We start from the raw sequence: 22,670 nt of genomic DNA, 5'->3' as shown, positions 1-22,670 counted from the left end.
CAAATATAGATAGGGCAACATATAAAGATTGAAAGTTTTTTTTTTTTTTTTTTTTTTTGGTTTTTTGAGACAGGGTTTCTCTGTGTAGCTTTGTGCCTTTCCTGGGACTCACTTGGTAGCCCAGGCTGTCCTCGAACTCACAGAGATCCGCCTGGATCTGCCTCCCGAGTGTTGGGATTAAAGGCGTGCGCCACCACCGCCCGGCCTGAAAGTTGTTTTTATATTGACTTAACACTTCATTAGAACAAGGGAACCAGGGGGTGGGGATACAGCTCAGCTGGTAAATGCTTGCTCATTATACACCGAGGGCCAGGGTTCAATGCCCAACACAGCAGAACCCAGGTGTGGGTCATTCATGCTTGCACCTGAGAGGACCAGACATTCAAACTACACAGTGAGTTTGAGACCAGCCTGGAAGACACGAGACTCTACCTCATGAGAAACAAGAAGCAACAAGCAGCACACACAAAGCAGGACTGGTGAATTAGAAGTGCCACACCTATAGTTTCAGTCACTCAAGAAACTGAGGCAAGAGGATTACTTGAATTTAAAGACTGCCTGAGCAACATGGAGTTCTGTCTTAAAACAAAGACAAACAAAAAGAAAGGAATGAATTTAAAGCTACAAGGACAAGAACAAAAATGACTCCAATTTCTTGAGACAAGTAGTCTTCTTTCATAATCCTCAAAGAAGTAAAATTTAATGAAGAAAAAAGTTGTAGACTATTATCTGATTTTGCTGAAAAGATTACTCTAAAATCTTATTCTAGGAAGAAGACAATAACTGCACCTTAATTTTTTATTTAACATAACTTCTTTATTGAATCTTTAGGAATTTCACATCATGCACCCTAATTCCACTCACCTCCCAGTTCCTTCGTATCCTTCCCTCACCCCTGCAGTGTGCCACCCCCCTAAAGAAAATTGAAAACCAAACCAAGTAAACACCACTACCAAGAGTGTCTGTATCTTAATATTTGTTACACCGTGCAGCACTGAAGCCCTTCCCTGCTGGTGTTCAGTCTGAGTGTAACCTATCATACTTGCTCTCCATTTAGTCTTCACCAGGTGCCGGACTTTCAGCACATTCCTTCCCAGGATCCATTATTTTCTAGCAATACATTTCTTCTGCCCTAAATTATCAGCCATTTATCTTCACTACATACTACAGTACAATTATTTGATACTTTGTTTACTAAACTCTATATTTTACATTAGACTCCAAAACGTGTATGCTGATTCAGAATACTCGATGTTACACATTTGTGGGGGCAGGTAAAATGAAGCATGCTTACAATAGATAGCAGAAGATATCTCACATAAGGACACTGGGCTCAGGAAATTCATGTTTATTTTTCATATTCATTTCAATCAAGAAACATTTTTACAAGATAGAAATTCCCTACTGATTAGGACAGTGAAGTACTCACTGAATTATTATATCATTTTACAGAAACAGTATTGTTTTTGGTGGATTTCTCTATAATTTCCTCTTTTACTTTGTATAAAAGTATTTGGGGGCCCATGAAGTGCTTCAGAGAATGAAGGCACTTGTTGCTGGGTCTCATGACCTGAGTTTGATCTCTGGGGCCCACATGGTAGAAGAACACTAACTAGTGGGTTGCCCTCTGACCTCCACACATATGCTGTGGCACGTACACATACATCACACACACACACACACACACACACACACACACACACACACACACACACAGTAAAAAAAAAAAAAAACATTTGGCATTTTCCCAAAGGGAAACAGCATAACAAACAAACAAACAAACCACTATAATAACTCAGCAACTTTAGCTATATCAAAAAGCAGAGGGAGAACTAATATAAAGGGAATCAATTTAAATAATGATTCCGTGTGCTTTAATAGTATGACCAATCTCTCGACTTTCTCTTGTCTTCAGGTAATCTAGGTAGATAAATTCCTATCTTTATGTAGTTAATGCCGTATTTCCTCACCTTTATTACTGGTGTGTATTTGATGACTATCATTTACAGGGTGAGACATGAAAGAGTATTTAAATGAAGTCCTGAAGGTTCTTTTCTAGACTTTTGATCTACATAGAGAGAAACTAACTACAGATCTTTATCCAGGGCGGCTTCTAGACTATTCCTCAGATTCTTACCTCCATATATTTCTGTTCTAAAAGAACTGATAAAATTTTCAAATATGCCGGGCGGTGGTGGCGCACGCCTTTAATCCCAGCACTTGGGAGGCAGAGGCAGGCGGATCTCTGTGAGTTCGAGGCCAGCTTGGGCTACCAAGTGAGTTCCAGGAAAGGCGCAAAGCTACACAGAGAAACCCTGTCTCGAAAAACCAAAAAAAAAAAAAAAAAAAAAAAAAAAAAAAAAAAAAAAAAAAAAAAAAAAAAAAAATTTTCAAATATATGATATTCCTGAGGTTGTAATAAAGTCTTTGCATCTCAGTTGGATTTACTGGCACATGCCTTTAATCTCAGCACTTGGGAGGCAGAGGCAGGCAGATCTCTGTGAAGTCAAGGCCAGCCTCGTCTACACAGTTGAACAGCCAGGGCTACATGGAAAGACCCTGTCTCAAACAAAGAAACAAAAAATGTCTTTGGGTCTTTTTGTGAGACTTAAATTTAAATTCCTGCCAAATTTTACTGTAGCGAAATCTGTATGTTTGAGTCTGAATTATTGGCACCTTTGGGGACAAATGACAAGATCATTACCTTGTGCGTTTGATAAATGATGATTGCATTATCAGCTAATGTTTCCACCACATGAAAGTTTTCTATAGTAGCTGAAATGAAAAGAATCATATTAGCAGCTGAAAAAAAGATGTATTTCATGTTTTAGAATGTAGTCAGTTCACTTAAGATGAGTCAATTACCAACAACATTATGGTCATACAAACAGGATCTTGCATTGCACAGGCTAAATCTAAAGGGAAGACAGCGAGTACTTAATACTAGGGCTATTGCTGTGAGGGGTCCTTCTCTACACTGTGAATGTGTGCTGCTCTCATTAGTTGATAATAAAGTAGTTTTGGCCAATGAGGCAAGATAAGGGTTATGGGGTACAATGAAGAAGGGCGGACTGGGGCAGACACCAGATAACCGCCAAGGAAGCAAGACATGTAGAGAATGAGGTAACAAGCCATGAACCATGTGGCAAAGCAGATAGGAAAACATGGGTTAATTTAAATGTAAGAGCTAGTTAGTAATAAGTCTGAGCCATCGGCCAAGCATTTATAATTAATATAAACCTCTGAGTGGTGATTTGGAAAGTGACCACCGGGTACAATTGGACATACGGGACAGAAATCTCCATCTCTTACAGGGCTACAAGTTTACTTTCATTCTACAGAAGGTAGCTGTGAGGCCTGATTACAAGGAAGTTTTCTTTAGTACACTATCTTCCACAGCAAGACAAGCAATTCTAATCATTACTGTGTTACCTCAGCTGAAATATTCCCTAATGTTGTGACTCCTCTCTCTCACTTAACTTACTAGTTTAGTGTGTTCTAGTTTGGCATAGGTGATTATATTTGTGAGGAACAAATGCCAAAATGCCAGTGATAAATACCTTATGATGTTCACAAATAATTATATTTATGAATTGTGAGTCTAAGAACACACATATGAAAATAATTCTAACCTGATTACAGTATGATTCATCTGGTGATTTGTCACAGAAACAAGACAGTTTAGGAAAGAGTACATGGATGAGAAATCTCCCACAGCAATTCTGACTTTTCTACTAGCTTGCTCTGTCACCTCTGACAAATCATTTGATGCAAATGATTTTCTTTATTGTATGGAAAATACTTATCTATCATGAGATACTATTAGTGTACTGGATCCAGTGATATAATATCTTAAGTGTTTTACACAGCGAAAGGATCTACTTAAAAGTAATGTCAGGCATTAGTTGAACATACCTGTAATTATACAACTTGGAAAGCTAAAAAAGGTGCTAATAATCCAAGGCTAGCCTGACAAGTAAGATATGAGTCTGTGGAGGTAGCTCAGTGGTGGAATAGTTGCCTAGCATATGTGAGGACCTAGGTTTGATCCCACTACCACCACTTGCAAATGAAATTATGGTATAATTAATCCTGTATACAATTCTCTTCATATTCTCTACAATGAGTTGGTAAACTATCAGATACAATCAGGTTTGACTTGACATTAAGTTGAAAATGAAATTAATTATTTGTTGTAATATATTAATGATGATAGCTTACTTTCCCAGTCATTGCGAACATCAACATTCCAAAAGTAATTGCAGACCTCGTGTCCTGTAACACCTTTAACTGCATGGGTAGCTTTCAAAGGATCCAGAACAATCCCATTTTCTTCGACTTCTCTTCTGTATACCTAAGGAAAACATATTAAAAAAATAAAACCCAACCCCTTGGCTCTTGGGCATCCTAGGTCAGATAGCCTGCTGCTCTCATGCAACACATCCTGTACCTGTCCCTTCAATAAAATTCTTGCTGTTTTGCCAAGGTAAATTTAAAAAAGTTAGACTCTTGAAGTACACCTTGAAAGTATGTTTTCAAGCTGAGCTGATTTTGCAAGGCATGGTGGTACGTGCCTGTGATCCCAGCACATGAGAGGAGGAAGCATGAGGAGTGCAAGCTCAAGGCTAGCTCGGCCTATACAGCATGTGTGAGGCCAGACTAGGCCACATACTAAGACCCTATCTTAGAAGTGTTTTTTAGAACTGTAGTTATGAAAATCTATTTATAGAACATATTCTGCTATAAGAAATTAAAATTTATATGACAAAGATACTTCAAAATGACAAATCCAAGGTAATTTCTCTCTCTCCCTTTCTCTCTCTCTTTTGCTGTCTTTTTGAGACAGGTTCTCACTAAGTAGCTCTAGCTGTCCTAGAACTCAATATGAAGACTAGACAGGCCTAGAACTCAGAGAGATCTGCTGTGGGATGTCATTCTGTATGCTGTAAATATGTATTGCTCTGATTGGTTGATCAGCAGCCAGGCAGGAGGTATAGACAGGGCGAGGAGATGAGGAGAATTCTTGGAAGAGAAAGGGCGGAGTCAGGAGTCATCAGCCAGACACAAAGGAAGAAAGATGACAAGGCAGAACTGAGAAAAGGTACCAAACATAGATAAGAATTATGGGTTAATTTAAGTGTAAGAGCTAGTTAGTAATAAGCCTGAGCTAATGGCCGAGCAATTATAATCAATATAAGTCTCTGTGTGTTTACTTGGGGGACACAAGTGGGACACAGGAAAACTTCCAACTACAGAGATCTGCCTGCCTTTGCCTTCTGAGTGCTGGGATTAAGGGTGTATGCCACCATGCCCTATTCTAAGGTAAATTTCAACCATGAAAAATTTATATATAGGATGGATGACTAATACATATTAAAAAATAATATAAATTAGGATTATGAATCAAACATTCTCAAAGGCTGTTTCACATAGCCAACAAGGTCAAACAAGCCTGGTTAGAGTATAGTATCAAACACACTGACTTAATGCTGCTTTGTTCAATGTTACATCCCCAGCATCTGTAACAGTATCAGAAACACACTAGGTATTCAATTTGTTGAGCAAAATACTGGAAGCAGAAATGGCAAATGGATTATAAAGACAGATTCATGTTTTTATTTTTTAAATACTGAGGCTGTATACCCTAAGTGATAAATATAATCCATTTTTTCAAAATTACAGTTTGCTACTTTAGAGAAATCTCTAATAAGTTCTTTCTAAAAATAAAGAAATGTGGCAAGAACAAGCTGCCGTGTTATGGAGTACTCATACTTGAAAGTCTGTCTTGGGCCATTGCTTCTTGACACACTTATTATGCACATTATCAGGACTACCAATTTCATCCTCATCAAACTGGAAATTACACTTTACAAATTTTTACACTTAATAGTTTACAAAACTATTAAGTATATTCCTGATCCTCACTAAAACACACATCAGCCTGGCTTTTCTACCATTGCTTCTCTATTCTACTGTAGGTCTTGATCATACTTAGCTTGATGCTCTTGAGTGGTCTTTCAGGTCTCCTGTTTAACCTCTCGAAAATGATATGCTATATAAAGTGGAAAACCCGTTGCTATAGAAAACAACTTTCTCACTGGTGGCTTACTTTATGATTCTGACAATATAACCCCAATTCTCTCTCTGTCTCTAATGCTGTGGGTTTGAGGAATGCCTTTTCTCTACTCGTCATTACAGGTAGAAGAACTTCACTTAGATTATTAAACACTCCTGGTTTCTTCCTTCATGTCTGCATCTCCAAAGAACAGTGGTTTATTGAACAGTGAGTGTGGGGTGGGAGACAGTATAGACCAAAGAGAAGAGAAAGAAAGTAATATCTGGGAACAACATTTACCACATTTAAATCAAAGACTGAAAGAAATATCTAGGGGCTGGAGAGATGGCTCAGTGGTTAAGAGCACTGGCTGCTCTTCCAGAGGACTCAAGTCCAATTCCCAGCAACCATATGGCAGCTCACAACTGTCTGCAACTTCAGTTCCAGGAGATCAACACCCTCACAAAGACATATATGCAGGGGAGGGAGGGAGGGAAGGAGAGAGAGAGCTAAATAGGGGGCCATCAGCTGACTGAGGTCTCTTTTACATATAAACTCTCAAATTTTACTTTCTATGCAAAATAGAATATTACACTTATAGATTTATATTATGATCATAAACCAATTAGTAGAAACGAAGCCATGGTACTTCTTTGATGTAATAACTATCTTAACATTTTACTACTTACTGATATCAGCAGCCTTCACTTAGCACCCCAAATAATTTGTGTGAGAATTACCTTCATTTCTCCTTCTTCTACAACCAGTTGCCAATTTGCATCACCACCTACATCCTGTAATGAATAATTCATGTGGTTCTGTACCATCTCTTCAACCTTGAAAAGAAAAATAAAGCCATGAGAATTCACACGTCCTAGGTCAGTCACTATCTTGAAACAGCACGCTTACAAAGCTGAAGTTAGTAAGCTGTGCATGGAGACGATGAGTTTAGTCACATCTCACATATTCGGGTTAATGGAGTAGGCAGGGAAAGAGAAAGAGAGCAGAAGATTTTTGCTTCACTCAAGTAACATGAACTTGGGCTATGCATCCTTTACTAAAAATACAGAGATGATGTCCTGAAGCACAGATCATGGAACACTGAGGACAAAACACACACACACACACACACACACACACACACACACACACACACACACACACACACAAATCATCTACTCCCAGTGTCCCTATATTTAAGACTCTGTAGAGATTTTTTTAGAAAACTTGTTATGTGTCAAAGTATGAAAAGTTTATGATACTAGTTGACCTCTCTTGAACATAAACCAATATAAAATAAGCCTTTTCTTTTATTCTAATTTCTTTGTTCTGTATTCTTTTATAACTAGTATTAACAATATTCTTTCATTTATGCTAGCACTTAAACATAACCACTTTTAAATTTATTATTTCAAAATGTCTACCCTCCATCCCCTTTGCTGCTGAGGACTGAACCCAGGGTCTTGAACCTCTATATTTGTCTAGTCCTACTAAATCTTATTACTGGCATATAACTGAGGTAAGCAAAGAAAACAAAATAAACAGCTCATATTCTCAGAATCCTAATCCACTTACTTAGATAATTTTTATGAAAATGTACTTTACGAAGTCACACAGTTTGAGATGTTCTTAAAAAAGTGGAGTGTTAGACGATAATGCCAACAAAATAATCTTAGTAATAAATACATAAAGGAAAACAGAGTCAGAAAATATTTACTATACTCATATTTAAAAATTTGCTCTGAGTGTAACTACTTATTGCCCATAAAGTCTATTGTGCTTGCCAGGCATACTTAGCAGGAAGCTGGTTTATACATTTTGAAATAAAGATAAACTCTTAAAATAACAATAATAGTTAAAAGTTTTCTTTATTAAAGGATGTCATAAATATGGTATAGAGATGTATACTTCTGTTATAGCAAGCTTTCTGGATCTTAGAATACATTTTTAGTTACTGAAAGTGGGTGAAGTTTTAAGCATTTCCTGATTTGGCAATCATCCAAAAAGTTTGTGATAAAATTATTAATATGGACTCCAAAATCTATCAAATACTAATAGCATTTTAGTACTTTACTCATAATTCTTAAGACAACGTGAGTGATCATGGATTTTAGAGTTGAGAAACTTATTTACCTAATAGCATATTCTGTAATTTTGTTCTTTTAGTTGTGACCCTTAGTATTAAATAGCTGAGTCATCTCTCCAACCCTATATTCTGAAATTGTAAAAAGCTTTAATTAGAAAAAAAAATCAAACAAACAAACAAAAACCTCTAGGTGCTGACTAGAGAAAGCTGTGTGCCTCTTAACTCTGAAATCTGCTTTGAGCAAGTCAGTGTGACTAATGCAGAATTCCAAGTTACAAATACATAAAAGTGATTCCCACAGGAACAGGGAACTGTTACTTAGTGTGGGAAAGAAAGCCAACCCAGCAGTGTTGTCTTGATTCACCTGCCTATTACACCGTTTAGAGGAACCTTTCACCTTTTTGAGATTCCCAAATCTAAGAAATGTTTAGATTTGAAAAACATAACTTGAGGCAAGAAAGTGGGAGTTTTTAGAGACAAAAGAACCCCAATCCCCAAGGCTTACAAGTGAAGGAGGCACACAGGACATATTGACTTGTAGTAAAGAATTATTTAAATACTTCCACTGTCATTATAGCTCTTTTGTCATAACATGGGCAAGTCGTTGGACTGCTTTCTGAAGTAGGTATTTCACATGTTTGCAAATAGTTTTGATTTGCATTTTTCTACAAAGGAAACCACATTTAACAAATATAATCTGACAGGAAAGAGCACCATTTTAACAACATACAGAAATCAAGCTGAAGAGTATCTTTCCAGACAGATTTTAAAAATGATAATCCTATTATCAAAATTTTCAGAAAGAAAATTACCCTTAAATCAAAGTTAACTGTTGTCTACAGACAGTTTAGTCTTGTTTTATTTTGCCAGGCAGTGGTGGCGCACACCTTTAGTCCCAGCACTTGGGAAGTAGCAGAGGCAGGCAGATCTCTGAGTTCGAGGCCAACCTGGTCTACAGAGAGAATTCCAGGACAGCCAGGGCTACACAAAGAAACCCTGTCTCAAAAAACCAAAACCAAACCCATCTTGTTTTATTTTGGCTAAAGTGGGCTTGAAAAATCTGACAAAGAAACAAAATCTATTTAGTAATGTGCTCCCAGGGTCTCAAACTGGAGTACTACAGTTTTACAGCTGTTATCACAGAATTCACTATGTCTTCCTTGAGATAATAACTTTGAGTTAAGAAACGTGTTACAAGTAAATGTATTTATTTCATTAAAATACAGTCTGTGCTCACTACAATGAAATATAAAGTAGCCAGTAGCCAATAGTTACTACAGAAACAGTGACTGGTGCACCTGTGGCCACTGACATTTCAGACTCAACTTAATAATCTACCTAGTTTCCCGTGCATGTATTTACTGTCATGAGGTGTGGTGATCTAGTGACAGTTAAGTTTGATGGAAAAGCCAACACCACTTTCTCAGGATCAAACTTTGATATTCCAGGAAACAGTGTTACTAGTAATAAATGCTATCACAACCTCCCCCAAACAGATTTTATTGGATTATTTTATTGGCTTAAAATTTTTATTTATGTTGTCTGCATTAATTGAAAGTCAGAGGACAATTTGTGGGAGTCTGTTTCTCCTTCCACCATGTGGGTAGCAACTCTGGTTGCCAGGCTCCCTGGCTGAACTATATCACTGGCTCCCAAGTGTTAATTAGGTAAGTATCATTACAGAAGTCATGCCCTTGATTCTTTTTACCTAGAGTGGAAAATGAATCTATCCATAGTTTATCCTACCAATGAACTATGAAAAGTGGATATAAACTACAGGTAAAGCACGAAGGGACATTACTCCAATTCCAACTTTTTTCTTCCTACCTCCATCCAAAACATCCAATATTAGGATGCTACTAAATTTGGGGTTTTCTGACATTGTTAAAGACAGAACTTCAAAGGGAAAATTGTTCTTTGATGGTACAAACAAAAATCGAGAAGGGCTCAAATATGGTTCTGAATTTTTTTCTTACTCATTTCAGAGGAAAACAATTATGCTTACTGTTATACAGTCACAACGTCACAGAGGGGCTTGTTGAATAGAACATTAATAAATTAACAGAGCACTGCTACCCAAAAGAAAATGGCTAAATGAGTTGAATAGCTGATTCACTGAAGAAATGCAAATAGCTACAAGAAAAAAAAATAGTATGTGTAGCCTGTAAGACTGGCAAAAATGTGCTTAAGTATTTAGTGTCATATAGGAAAAAGCAAACAAAAAACCATAAACTCATAACCAAACTAGCCTGGAAGTATAAGTAGGCCCAACTTTCCTGGTTAAAATATTTTCACTAAGAGTAAATATAACTTAGACATTTTCATGGCCTTTGTCCCAACAATTTCACTTCTAGGAATACACGTGAAGTGAACATATGCCTAAGTATACGAATTCTAATCCAAGGATGCTCACTATAATAATTATAATGAAAAAAATAAAATTGCTCAATGTTAGGTTGGGTAGGCAAACACAATATACACATATTTGTGCACGTGCATGTAGACCTATACTTATTAGTGGGGAGTGAACTTATGAAGTATACCTTTAAAAGGATTATGGAATAGTTTATTGGAATTATCTACTTTGGTAGCAAAAAGGTAATTATTAAAGTGTATATTTATCAACATATACCTGCTTGTGTGTGTGCGTGTATGTATGCGTGTGTGCGTGTATGTGTGCGTGTATGTTTACGCATGTACATGTGTGTGTGGAGCTCAGAGGTTGAAACTGTTGTTTTCCTTTATAGCGATACATGTTATTTTTTGAGAAAGAGTATCTCACTGAACCTAGAACTCAGACTTGGCTAAACCGTGGGCCTTGCATCAAGCTCTGGGGACCCTCCTGCCATAGCTGTTCCACACTAGTAAAGCCACTATGGCCATCAAAGTTGTTAAATGGTGCTGGGACTCCAAACTTAGAACCTCTTGCTTGTAAGACTGCACTTTCCAGACAGCCATATCCCAAAGCCCCTGCTTTTATTTTCCCTTTTGTGGTGCTGGAGATTGAACCCAGAGGATGCATAACCACTAATGTGTCTTAGCCAAGGCTTTTGCTTATTTGCTTTCTTTTCTTTTTTTCTTAAATATGGTCTTGCTAAGTTATTTAGTTTGGGCTCATGAGGTTATTCTGCCTTGGTCTCTAAAAAGCTGGTATCAGAGGCATACTGCACTGTATATAGCTATTTTTTTTTTTTTTTTTTTTGGTTTTTCGAGACAGGGTTTCTCTGTGTAGCTTTGCGCCTTTCCTGGAACTCACTTGGTAGCCCAGGCCTCAAACTCACAAAGATCCGCCTGCCTCTGCCTCCCGAGTGCTGGGATTAAAGGCGTGCGCCACCACCGCCTGGCTGTATATAGCTTTTATTTCACATAAATACGTTAATAAGAATGTCAATAATGAGGCTGGAGAGATGGTGCACTTGCTGCCAAGACAGATGAGCTGAGTTAATTCCTAGGAGTCATATGGTAGAAGGAGAGGAATTCCTTCAAGTTGTGCTCTGACTGCCACAAGTATTTAAGAGAATATCAATAATGACTTATTATCTAAATTTAATTTTCTTAATTTAATTAAAATTTATTATTATTTATGTGTGTTATGCATGTATCAATACACAAGTGGTGATCAGAGGAAAATTTTCGAGAGCTGGTCATCTCTTTCCATCCATGGGTTTGGGGGAGCATACTCAGGTTCTCTGGTTTGTTCAACAAGCTTCCTCACAGACGAAGCCATCTTACTTGTCCAGTAGGGAGACTTTACAAATGGAAAGAATACTTATTAACCGATCAGTGATATTTTGGTGACATTTTGCTGGGTTAGTTGTGCTGGGGACTTAAGCAGGGCTGCATGCATGCTATGCTAATGTTCTTCCCCTCATCTACAGCTCCACCCTTGGCAAGTTACTGACAGTGATCACAAACTGGCTTATTTTTTTCAATTAATTATAAAACAAAGACTTTGGCTACCTAACGTTTTATGGAATTCGATAGAATTCCTTAGTGTATATGAAATGTATTACAAAAAGTAATGTAACAAAACATGTTTCAAATGTTAGTAATTAACCCAACAGCTTATCCTGAATACACTTAATTCTACTTAGCATGCAAAACTTGTACAATGTTCCAAATTTAATTTAGTTACTAGTGTCATTTCATAGAGTTAATTGGTAACGAGTTTTCCAGATAACACTCTCAGCCAGTATTAACTATATAGATCTAGATCTTTGCCAGACTCCTTGTTGTGGCAGAGAAGGTACATAACAGAATTCAAAGTCAGCAAATCTTATGAACTTGGAATTCTTTATTCTAAAGATGCTGGAAAACATAAACTACAGTTTAATTGCTAGAACTCACACTTGCTAGTGAAAACAAAGACAAGAAATACTTCAAGATTTCAATACTATTTTCTTTTACTTCTTTTGTTATATAAAGAAATACGATTAAAAGTTGAAACAGGATGGGCTGGAGAGGTGGCTCAGAGGTTAAGAGCACCGACTGCTCTCCCAGAGGTCCTGAGTTCAATTCCCAGCAACCACATGGTGGCTCACAACCATCTGTAATGAGATCTGGCACCTCTTCTGTATACATAATAAATAAATAAATCTTAAAAAAAAAAAAAGTTGAAACAGGACCTGATTAATCATATAGCACTATATACTAGCAAAAAAATCTACCAGCAAAATTAATTTCTCTTAATTTATGTACACAGGTTACAAAAAATGTTATGTACACAAGTAAGCTAAAATTTGGCAAAGTCTTATAAAAATATGGTTACACACTTAAAGGCTTTTACCTCTTGCCTGACTCTATAGCTAAGGTTCAGATTTCAGTTCTGAAGCCCAAATTCTTAGGCATCCTTTATCATAGGTTTACATTTCTTGCCCTCAGACCATTTGCTTTGACTTACAGCCTACATATCCCAACATTTCAATAATGATGGGTTTCAGTTAGTCTATGACTTGCTTACTTTTCTATGTGAGTACACATTTGTGCACATGCTGTGGAAGCCAAAGAACAAACCTTACACACTGTGCCTCAGGTCCTATCCACCTGTTTCTTGTAAAAAGGGTCTCTCACCCTCAGGTCCTATCCACCTATTGGTTTCCTGTAAAATAGAGTCTCTTACCGTCTTAGAACTTGCCGCCACGTAGGCTAGACTGGCTGACCAGTGAGCCTGTGGTCTGACAGCACTGGGACTCCTAAGCGCATGCCTGTACACCTTCCTTTTTATGTGGACTATCAAGAGTTGTGGACAAAGGCCCTCATGTTTGTGCAGGAAGCTCTGCAGCAGCTGTGCTATCTCACCAGCTCTAAAATTACTGTTTTAATGAAAGACAGGGCTTAGCAGAATACACCAAAGTCTTTTGTTATTAATCTACTTTTGTTACTTACTCCATGAATACATACTTTTTAAAAGGCATGCAAAATAGATAAAGAAATAATAACAAGGATATTTAGTTATGTGTGATTATGATCAAGAACTGCTAAAAATTTTCTCAAAGATATTCAAGGCAAAAAGCTGCAAAAACAAAAAAATATGCATTTCTAAGTCTTTTTTCCTCTACTGCAGTTAAAAATAAATGCAGATTTAACTTGTATATGTAACATAACTGAGATCTGTTTTAAGCTGTGACTTTAAAAAAGTTGTATTGGAATCACCGAGGGAAAGACATACAGTTAGTCTGATTAGCTCAAGTCAGTCTTGTGACTATCTATAATGCCAATAAAGGTCAGGCACTTAACACTTACTATGTTCCTAGGCTCCAGCTGAATCCCAGAAGCCATGTACAGAGAAGCTACACAGCTTACTCAAATGACACAACCAGGATTTACACCCAGTCACTTTGACTAGACAGCTCAGGCTTGTAACATGATATAGTCCAAAAAATGCAACCACCCATAACAATACAAAACTGAATGGCAAAGTTTTGATAAAGGTTTCTAAGGCCTGGGAATGAAGCTGAATGGCACAGAGAATGCATAAGCATGATAAGGCTAGGGGACTAATCCCCAGCACCACGAATACACTAAAAATGTATTTCCTCTCTAGCACATTATTCTTATTTTGAGGGCAGAGACTGCACATTCAGTTTACTGTCTTCATTCCCAATCCCTTAGTGAAGAGAAAGAAACTCAGAACCAACTTCCATAGATTTAGCAGATATACAGGGATATTAACCTACAGTATCCACAGGTAATTTGAAGAAAATATAGCCTGTTCAATGAATTTAGTAACATAACAGTAATGAGAAAACCTTTAGTTAAAGTTAAATTTTTTTTGCTTAACATCACTGAGACATTTAAAATTAGATCAAAAGTGAGACTGTTAAAAATTTGCTTTTATGATATAGCATATCCTATAATCCATAACAGTTGTTGAACCTGGAAAAATACAGTCATTACATGATGAATGAAAAACCAGGTTACTTCTATATATTTTAATCCAATTGAAAAATTTCTCTGAGTACTATCTCCCTTAAGATAAAATTCCAAGCTAATCATAGCATGGGGATACAAAATAAAGGGCACATGCAATGCTGACAAAGGCGAATTATTTAGAAGATAAGAAAAGCCTTTTTAATATTTGTGACTACTTAAAATTCAAAACCAAAACAAGTGGCCCGATCAACGGATTGCTAAGAAGTGGGCAAGCAGGCGGAAATACAGCAAAGAAGACTCAAGTCCACTCTATATATTCATACAGTACCTGGGAGCTGAATCTGTGAACATCGTCAGAGGCACTGACTAGATCAATGGAAGACATGGAGGAAGAGCGACTATAGGGCTACCAGAGACAGACAAAGAAAAAACCAAGTCATCAGAACAAAGGCACAACAGAGCATTCAGTACCAACTTGCAAACACAAGATAAAGAAAGGGAAAACAAAGCACTATATGAAACAGGCCCAGCAGCAAGTGCTGACTTCACGCACCTCTTATGTATTCTGCTGCAAACTCATTCCAAAAAGAATGAAGTATGTCCAAAACACAAAGTTCTTAACCTCAAGGAAGGAAGCAATCTTACTGCTGCACAGTAGTAACTATTTCCCACTATCCACTCCCTATCTCACCCCTCCACTTCCACCTTAAAGAAAAAACAAAGAATGTATGTTCAGAACACGACTTATAAGTTGTTTTGGAGAATGTACAGGGACTGTAACAGTACAAAAAAACCCTTTTTATTAAATTCACGAAGAGATGAAAAAACTTATACTACAGGATAATGCCATGAACAATGAGGAATGCAGGCATGCTTTCAGTAAACTGTCATTTGCTTACCTTTTGTACAAATCTATGACTCCCAACAGAAGAAAAGGCATCACCAGATGGCAAAGATGTAGTCCAGTGTAACCTGACCTTCTCGCTCTGTGACTAATAAAAACATATGTTAAAATGAAATGCTTCTGAAGTGTATTCTGCAGCCTAGAAATGAAACTACCATTTTATTAGTAGACACGTTAGCAATAATTCCTGAATTAGGAAGCTACTCTACAGACACAGCTTTCCTCAATCCTGACACTGACTTCAGAGATCTCTCATTAGTCTCTTTCTGCTATAAGGTACTCCATTAGATCAGGGAAAGCTCTTCCACAGTGCTCTCACCCACTGCCTCTACAGTATCAATTCTCATGAGTCAAGGTGAGCAGTGCTGCCAAATTTCTTTATCTAAGCTCTGGTCAAATTATCTCAATTATTCTAGTGACCCAGGACCAGCAGGTCTGGTCCATAGACTGATGTCATCAGAACCAGTATCACTGTTTGCTTCCCTTCTGGGTTCTTAGGATCATGTCACGTATGTGTTTTTATCTCCTCTCCATGAAGGCAGTTGGCTTCATGTCAGTATCTAACTCCTGTTAACCTGACACGTGACTTTGGATCTCTTCTTCAGTTTATCTAATTTCTTTTCACACATTCAAATATTTGTGTTTGTTTGCACTCATCTTTTAACTACACAGAAGACAGATGGTAATTTCTATTCAATGCTGTCTTGTTGACCAATTCATTTATCTTCTACTTTGTTTGCAAATAATTTAAACTACAAAATGTGGGATGGGGGTGTCACTTGGAGAGAACTTCTATAGTGGCTGCTGTTGAAGATCACACACTGAGAACAGAGAGGGAAATGATCTTATGGACCACTTATGTTCACTATTTTATAGTATCTTCACACCATTTCTACCTTTGCCACATTGACAGACATATAAAATGAAGAAAAAGACTGGCTACTATTATTCCCAAACTAACACATTCTAGAAAACAAACAACATCGACAAAATGATGCTAATTTAGGGCGTACTTTAGGCTTCTAAGAACCACTTTAGGCTTTCAAAAGCACACATTAATTGGGAATTAGAAGTTCTCACTCTTAATTGAAAGCACTGTAGAACCTTCTAAATAAAAAAAAACAACAAGCAATAAACTTTACAGATAAATATGGAATGAACTTTTAAATTACTGACTTAAAAATATAAAGGAAAAAAAGAAAAAAAAAAGAAGGAAAAAAAAAAGAAAGAAAAAAAAATATAAAGGAAATATTTTTGGTTGTGAGCCTAGCCTTTAACGGCTGAGCCATCTCTCCAGCTGCCTTTAGATAGGTTATTTACCATGAAGGAGTTATTCCTGGCTACTTGACCTAGCAAACTGACATAATGGATATGTATGGAGTGTAAAGTAATATACAAATGATACTCCACAGCAGGTCAGTCATGCCTGCCTCAGGAGGCAGTTTCTACTAGAAATAGGACAGTTTGAAGGGAGAGAGCCAAAGACGAGTAAGCAACATTCACCCTTTAGTACCGTCTGGTGGTAAAATACGATAACTGAAACCAGGAGTCAAATCAATGATGAAATCAGAATCTAAATATTTAAAAAAATTTGTTCAGTCCATTTCCATGAAAGGAACTGGGTATAAGTGCTGTGACTTCAGTGATGACTATAAAAGGTTAAGCAAAGTGAAAGTGAGGAAGAACTGAAGGTGAAGGATGTCAAGGCAATAAATGAGCTAATAATAAAAGCTGATGGTACAAAATCCCTTAAACCTGTGACTTCAGATGGTACTTGAGAAGACATTGAGAGAGGCCTTTCTGATATCAGAATGGTTAAGGCTGAATTCTTTAAAAGTAACATAGGTGGAACATTTCCATTTAAGTTCATATTAACTATGTATACTTATTTTGGATAATACTGGCTTTTTTTTTTGTTTGGAAATTAAAATACAAAGGAACTGATTCACAAAGATTCTTTAACACTTGTGATAGCTAATACTTTGGTTACATTTAGTTTTCCAATTCTATAAAGAGACATCAAGGAACACCTGTGGTGTTAAAACGACGGCGTTTGGAATGTGAGTAGATGTACCTGTTCCTCTATTTTATCTTGTCTGTCAAGAGCAGCTTCAACAGCATCAAAGAACTCCTCCTCGTTAATCAGACTGTTTGGACCTTCCTAGATAATAGACAGGAAACAAATAGCAACTATTTACTTTATTTAAAGAAACAGAGGCATTGACAATTTGGTATTACTTCTGAGAGGAGAAAGCTAAAAACTGACCTATTACACATTTGCTGAGCAAATATTTGTGGATCAGGAAGCATACCAATATAGTATTAACCACAGTGCTAACACATATTCTCAAAAGTTGTATTATCATTAAATAGCTCATCCACTATATTTTTTGTTTGTTTCTGTGAAACAGGGTCTCATTCTGTACTCTACATTGTCCTAAAACTCACTATGTTGCCATCACTGGCCTTATAGTTGGCAGCAATCTCCATTTCTCAGCTTCCTGAGTACTGGAATTACGGATTCAAGCCTTCATATCAGGGACATTTACTTAAATTGGCTAATACTGTTTCAAAGTTGAAGGTCTATAACACAGATTACTGAACTGTCTGAATCTAGTCTGCTTTCTACTTTTCTATGGTCTGTGAGCTAAGAATTTCAATTTTATAAAGGTAGAAAAAAATAACATTTTATAGCATATGAATTACTTGAAATTGAACTTTTATTGCCTATAAAGTTACATTTGCCATACTCATGTTCATACTTAAATAAATAATGAATAAGATAATTAAAATTGTAGAAACAGGGCAGGGAAAATAGCTCATGTGTAAAGCATGCATGGGAACTTGGGTTCAGATCCTCAGCACCCATGTAAATACTGGGCTCAGAGGCACATACCTGTAACCCCAGTACTAGGGGATAGAGACAGGTAGATCCCAGGGCCTTGCTGGCCAGCCAATCTAGCCAAAATAGTGAGCTCTGGGCTCAGTGAGAAACTGTCTACAAAGTTAAGCAGAGATTGATAGAGGACACCTGATGTCAACCTCTAGTCACCACACCTGCACCACACACATAACTGACAAGAAAAAATAGCTTAAAACTTCAAAAGACATGAAGAAAAGTATAAAGGCAGATAAAGTTTACTTGGGAACTTCATATTTTCTTATTTTTGCTTGCTTTTCTAATGCTAAGACTTGAACTTGGGATCGGTAATCTAGGTGAGCATTACCAGTAAATTATATTCATTTGCTGTGAACAGGGCAGTTTAGAATTAAAATTCACAGAGATTTAAAAAAAAATTGGACTAACTTACATATTTTAAAAAAGTTATTTGAGACAGAGTTTCATGCAGCCCAACTTGGCCTTAAACTCCTGATCTTCCTGCTACTAACTCTCAAGTACTGGGATTTCATGTTGCCAAGGGTGGTCCATTATTTTTCATTAGGAAAAAAAAAAGATGAAGGTGTGCTTTAAATAGATGGAATAAAAATATTCAACAAATGGGTGGGAGAGACGGCTCAGCGTTTGAGAGTACTTGCTGCTCTTCCAGAGGACCCAGGTTCAGTTCCTAGCACTCACATTGTGACTCATAACCAATTGAAGCTGGTCGATCAGTAATCAACAAGGATTTCCAGACAGACTCTTAACTCTACTTTCATAGCTTGTGGTGAGCTTCCTCCTCTTTGGCCTCGCTGCTGCCGGGATTACAGCCACTATGTCTGGCTCAACAAGATTTTTAAAATTCTGGGGTCTTTAAAAACATGTATAAAGCTTTGTAGATGGTAAAAAGAATCTTTTTAAGAAAAAGCTTGGCATTTATATACATTAAGTTAACCCTGAGAAACAAATTACATATATTGAACATTTAAAAGTTATAAAAGCATTAAAGGTCACATCTGTGATAGATGTAGCCCCCAATCCATACTTCATAGTCTGGCCCTCCAAAGCGGGGTTTCTTCTTAAGTTCTGCCATGGCGTTCTTGTATGCTTCCTCTATTCGTCTTCTCTTCTCCTGTTCCTAAGAGGTGTGGGGAGGGAGAGAAGAGACTGACTTAGTGAGCATTTTAACTACCATAAAAAGACTTGTAGGTCAATTTCTGTGAAACTATATAATTTGACCAAAAAAAATAACTACTCCTGTGAAAAACACAAATGTTACTCTGCTTAGGAAATACTTTCCTGTGGGATATATACTACACAGAAGCTACTATCTGAATCATTGTTAAGATCACCTCTGTGCACATTAAGTACTGAGCTGGTTAAGAAATGTTAAAGTTGCCGGGTGGTGGTGGCACACACTTTTAATCCCAGTACTCGGGAGGCAGAGCAAGGCGGATCTCTGTGAGATAGAGGCCAGCCTGGTCTACAGAGTGAGATCCAGGACAGGCACCAAAACTATACAGAGAAACCTTGTCTCGAAAAAACAAAAAACAAAACAAACAACAACAATAAAAAGAAATGTTAATCACCCATGTGTAAACTTAAAACAAGATAAATCAGAACCAGAGAAATGGTGCTACAGATTCCTGTACTTCCCCCAACCCAACACCATTATTTATTGTTGTGGAGGGAAAAAAGCAAGTGCTGAATGCCAGAAGTGAAAGAACTCAATTTTTAAAAGGCAGTATCAGTCAATAATAAATTTTAAAGATTTGTTATCATTCTTATTGCTGGTTAAAACTGAATTTTAGTGTTGGAAAAGACTAATAATCTATTTTAACTCTTCCATTTTATAGATAGAGCCAACAATATTAAAGATTCAAGACAAAAACTTGCTGGGCGGTGGTGGCGCACGCCTTTAATCCCAGCACTCGGGAGGCAGAGCCAGGCGGATCTCTGTGAATTCGAGGCCAGCCTGGTCTACAGAGCGAGATCCAGGAAAGGGGCAAAACTACTGTCTCGAAACCCTGTCTCGAAAAACCAAAGGAAAAAAAAAAAGAACAACAAACAAACAAAAACTTAAAGGCTGGCCCAAACAGAACCTTCCTGCCGAATATGGGTCACTGAATCAAATCTGATGTTAATACTGAAGCCTAGTGAACACAGATACCCTTCACTGTCTCACTTCAAGTATTTTCAAATCTAGATACTTGGGCTAATTTAATGGGTAAATTAATGTCTGGTGCGCGCGTGCGCGCGCGCACACACACACACACACACACACACACACACACACACACACACACGGCTAGCTACTTACAAGTATCACATCCAAATTGAAGTTAGGGCACCTTATGTCAATAAATATATTTTTTCTTACTAATATTATTATTAACTAAATTTATTTAAACTTGGAATTTTAGTCCTCCTGAGCATGTCTGGCTAGCAATTAAGAACATTTCTAAAGAAGAAGGGATTGTTATTATTGATAACTATAAAAATGATCACCTCTAAATAATATTTTGATTAAAGAATACTTGAGTAATTATTTTAAGTTTAAAAAAATATAAACAATTCTGTCATATAGCTGTTATCATCATCACATATCTAATGTGTTCTATAGAGTGTAAGCTTCTTGAGGGACCATTTCCTGTTTATTTCCCTATTTTTAGCTTGTAGAGGGCATGAGAACACTTTATAACAAAACAGCATCAATGAAATCACATTGTCATTGTGCCTTCTTTCCTGATTTTATGAATTACCTAAAAGATATTTACTGATAAATAACTTCCTGTGAATTATCAATACTGACTTCATCACTTTTACTGTGCCTAATATATTAAGTTAAAATTTATCATAGGCATGAATATGTAGAAAAAATAGCACATAAAGAATTTGATACTCTTTGTGATTTTATATCCACTGGTGGGGGTGGGGGGCTTGGAACATGTGTATCAGAAAAAGGTTTGCATACTGCTAGTTAATATGTCTCCCTCTCACCTCTGCTTCAGAACTCTGACCAGCTAGCTCTCTTCTCTTCTAAAACATGAGAACTGATACACAGTGCTGTTTCCTTCAATCCTGTGTCAAAGTAGTGTTAAAACAGCTGTTGCGGCTTTTCTTAGTGTTTTGCTCAAACTGAAAGATCTTCAAACACTGTGAGCAGTAACAGTGTCTAATGAATGTGATCCTGACTGATGGATAGCCTGGAGACCAGAGCAAATATACCCAGTGCACGGAAATCTGCTACAGCTTTGCTGCTTAGCACCTTTAGACAAGGCCTTGTCTCAGTTCCTTCTGAAAAATGATGACATTAGGCAGAACTGGATTTTCTAAGATGTGGCCTAATTTTAGCATTTGGTTATTTTACAAATGTTAGATTTTAAACAGAAGTTTCCCTACTAAGCAAATTCAGGGGGCCATAGTTCACATTAAAAGCTAGAAATTCGTGTTATAACATTATTATCAATACTGCTGATTAAATAAAGGTGGGAAAATGGAGCATAGGGCAAATATATGAACAATATAATGTATGTTAAATGATATCACAGTTAACAGGGAAACATAATGGCTATGAATTTAACAAGTAAATATTTAACTTTATACATCAGTATTCAAGTTAGTTCATATAACTTAAACATAGACTCAAACTTTATACACTAAAAGAGAGTAAAGCAAAATGTACGTCTATATCAAATCATCATAAATGACATTTAAAGAATTTTTATATTAAATGTAATCAAGAAAGCATGTTGTATAATAACTGAAAAAAATCACTGGTAAATAATGAGTTGAGGATTATGATCAAGTGGCAAAATAAACATCCCCGATACCTCTATCCAACCAGAGGTCCTTCCCCTTAGAAATTCAATGAACACACAGAGTTTAAAATATTGTTTTAAAAATGAAGAAAATTCTTACCTTATCATGTCTTTTTTGCCAGCTCTCTTCCCGTTTTACCATTAACTCAATACAATGAGAAAGTGTAGCAAGGATTCCAGCAGTAGTTGCTTTGAAAGTTATTGCTTCCCCTTTAAAGTCTATACCATTAATTCCTTTTGGTGTTACATGTGGAAAAACTGAAAAAGAAAGTTACTCACTGAAAATCATTCAAATGAAATGATTTCACCACATTTAAGATTAGCAAGTATTTATAAAATTAGCAAATCAGAGCAAGGTTTTGGATTGTACATTTCCTGTAGATCATCACCGAAAAACCCTACTGTGCTGTGAGCAAAGCTTTGAGGCATTTTCTAGATTCTATTTCCTAAACTCACTTGCTATACTGTACTCACTAAGTCCAGTAGGAAGAGAAGCAATACTCACAATTGTGACATGTTTGAGCTTAGAGGGACTTAATTAGAGATACTTTACA

The 22,670-nt window shown here is 36.9% G+C and overlaps 1 protein-coding gene across 2 annotated transcripts in view; it reads right to left on the bottom strand.

Annotated features, from left to right (window-relative positions):
* Positions 1-22,670, bottom strand: part of Cert1 (ceramide transporter 1) — a 111,651-nt gene that overhangs the window by 8,837 nt on the left and 80,144 nt on the right. Inside the window, exons 7-14 of one of the 2 annotated variants that reach the window (XM_006985752.4) lie at positions 22,217-22,374; positions 19,341-19,433; positions 17,492-17,578; positions 15,413-15,505; positions 14,842-14,919; positions 6,796-6,891; positions 4,222-4,354; positions 2,705-2,775 (exon numbers count right to left, since the gene is read on the bottom strand). In XM_006985752.4, the coding sequence (XP_006985814.1) occupies positions 2,705-2,775; positions 4,222-4,354; positions 6,796-6,891; positions 14,842-14,919; positions 15,413-15,505; positions 17,492-17,578; positions 19,341-19,433; positions 22,217-22,374 (809 nt within the window). The remainder of the gene's footprint in view (positions 1-2,704; positions 2,776-4,221; positions 4,355-6,795; positions 6,892-14,841; positions 14,920-15,412; positions 15,506-17,491; positions 17,579-19,340; positions 19,434-22,216; positions 22,375-22,670) is intronic. The other variant, XM_006985753.4, reaches the window with a different exon arrangement.

The sequence above is a fragment of the Peromyscus maniculatus genome, chromosome 15, assembly GCF_049852395.1.
Source record: "Peromyscus maniculatus bairdii isolate BWxNUB_F1_BW_parent chromosome 15, HU_Pman_BW_mat_3.1, whole genome shotgun sequence".
Taxonomy (NCBI): Eukaryota; Metazoa; Chordata; class Mammalia; order Rodentia; family Cricetidae; genus Peromyscus; species Peromyscus maniculatus.
Note: the sequence above shows the minus strand (reverse complement) of the source record. Positions and strands in the feature narration are given on the sequence as shown.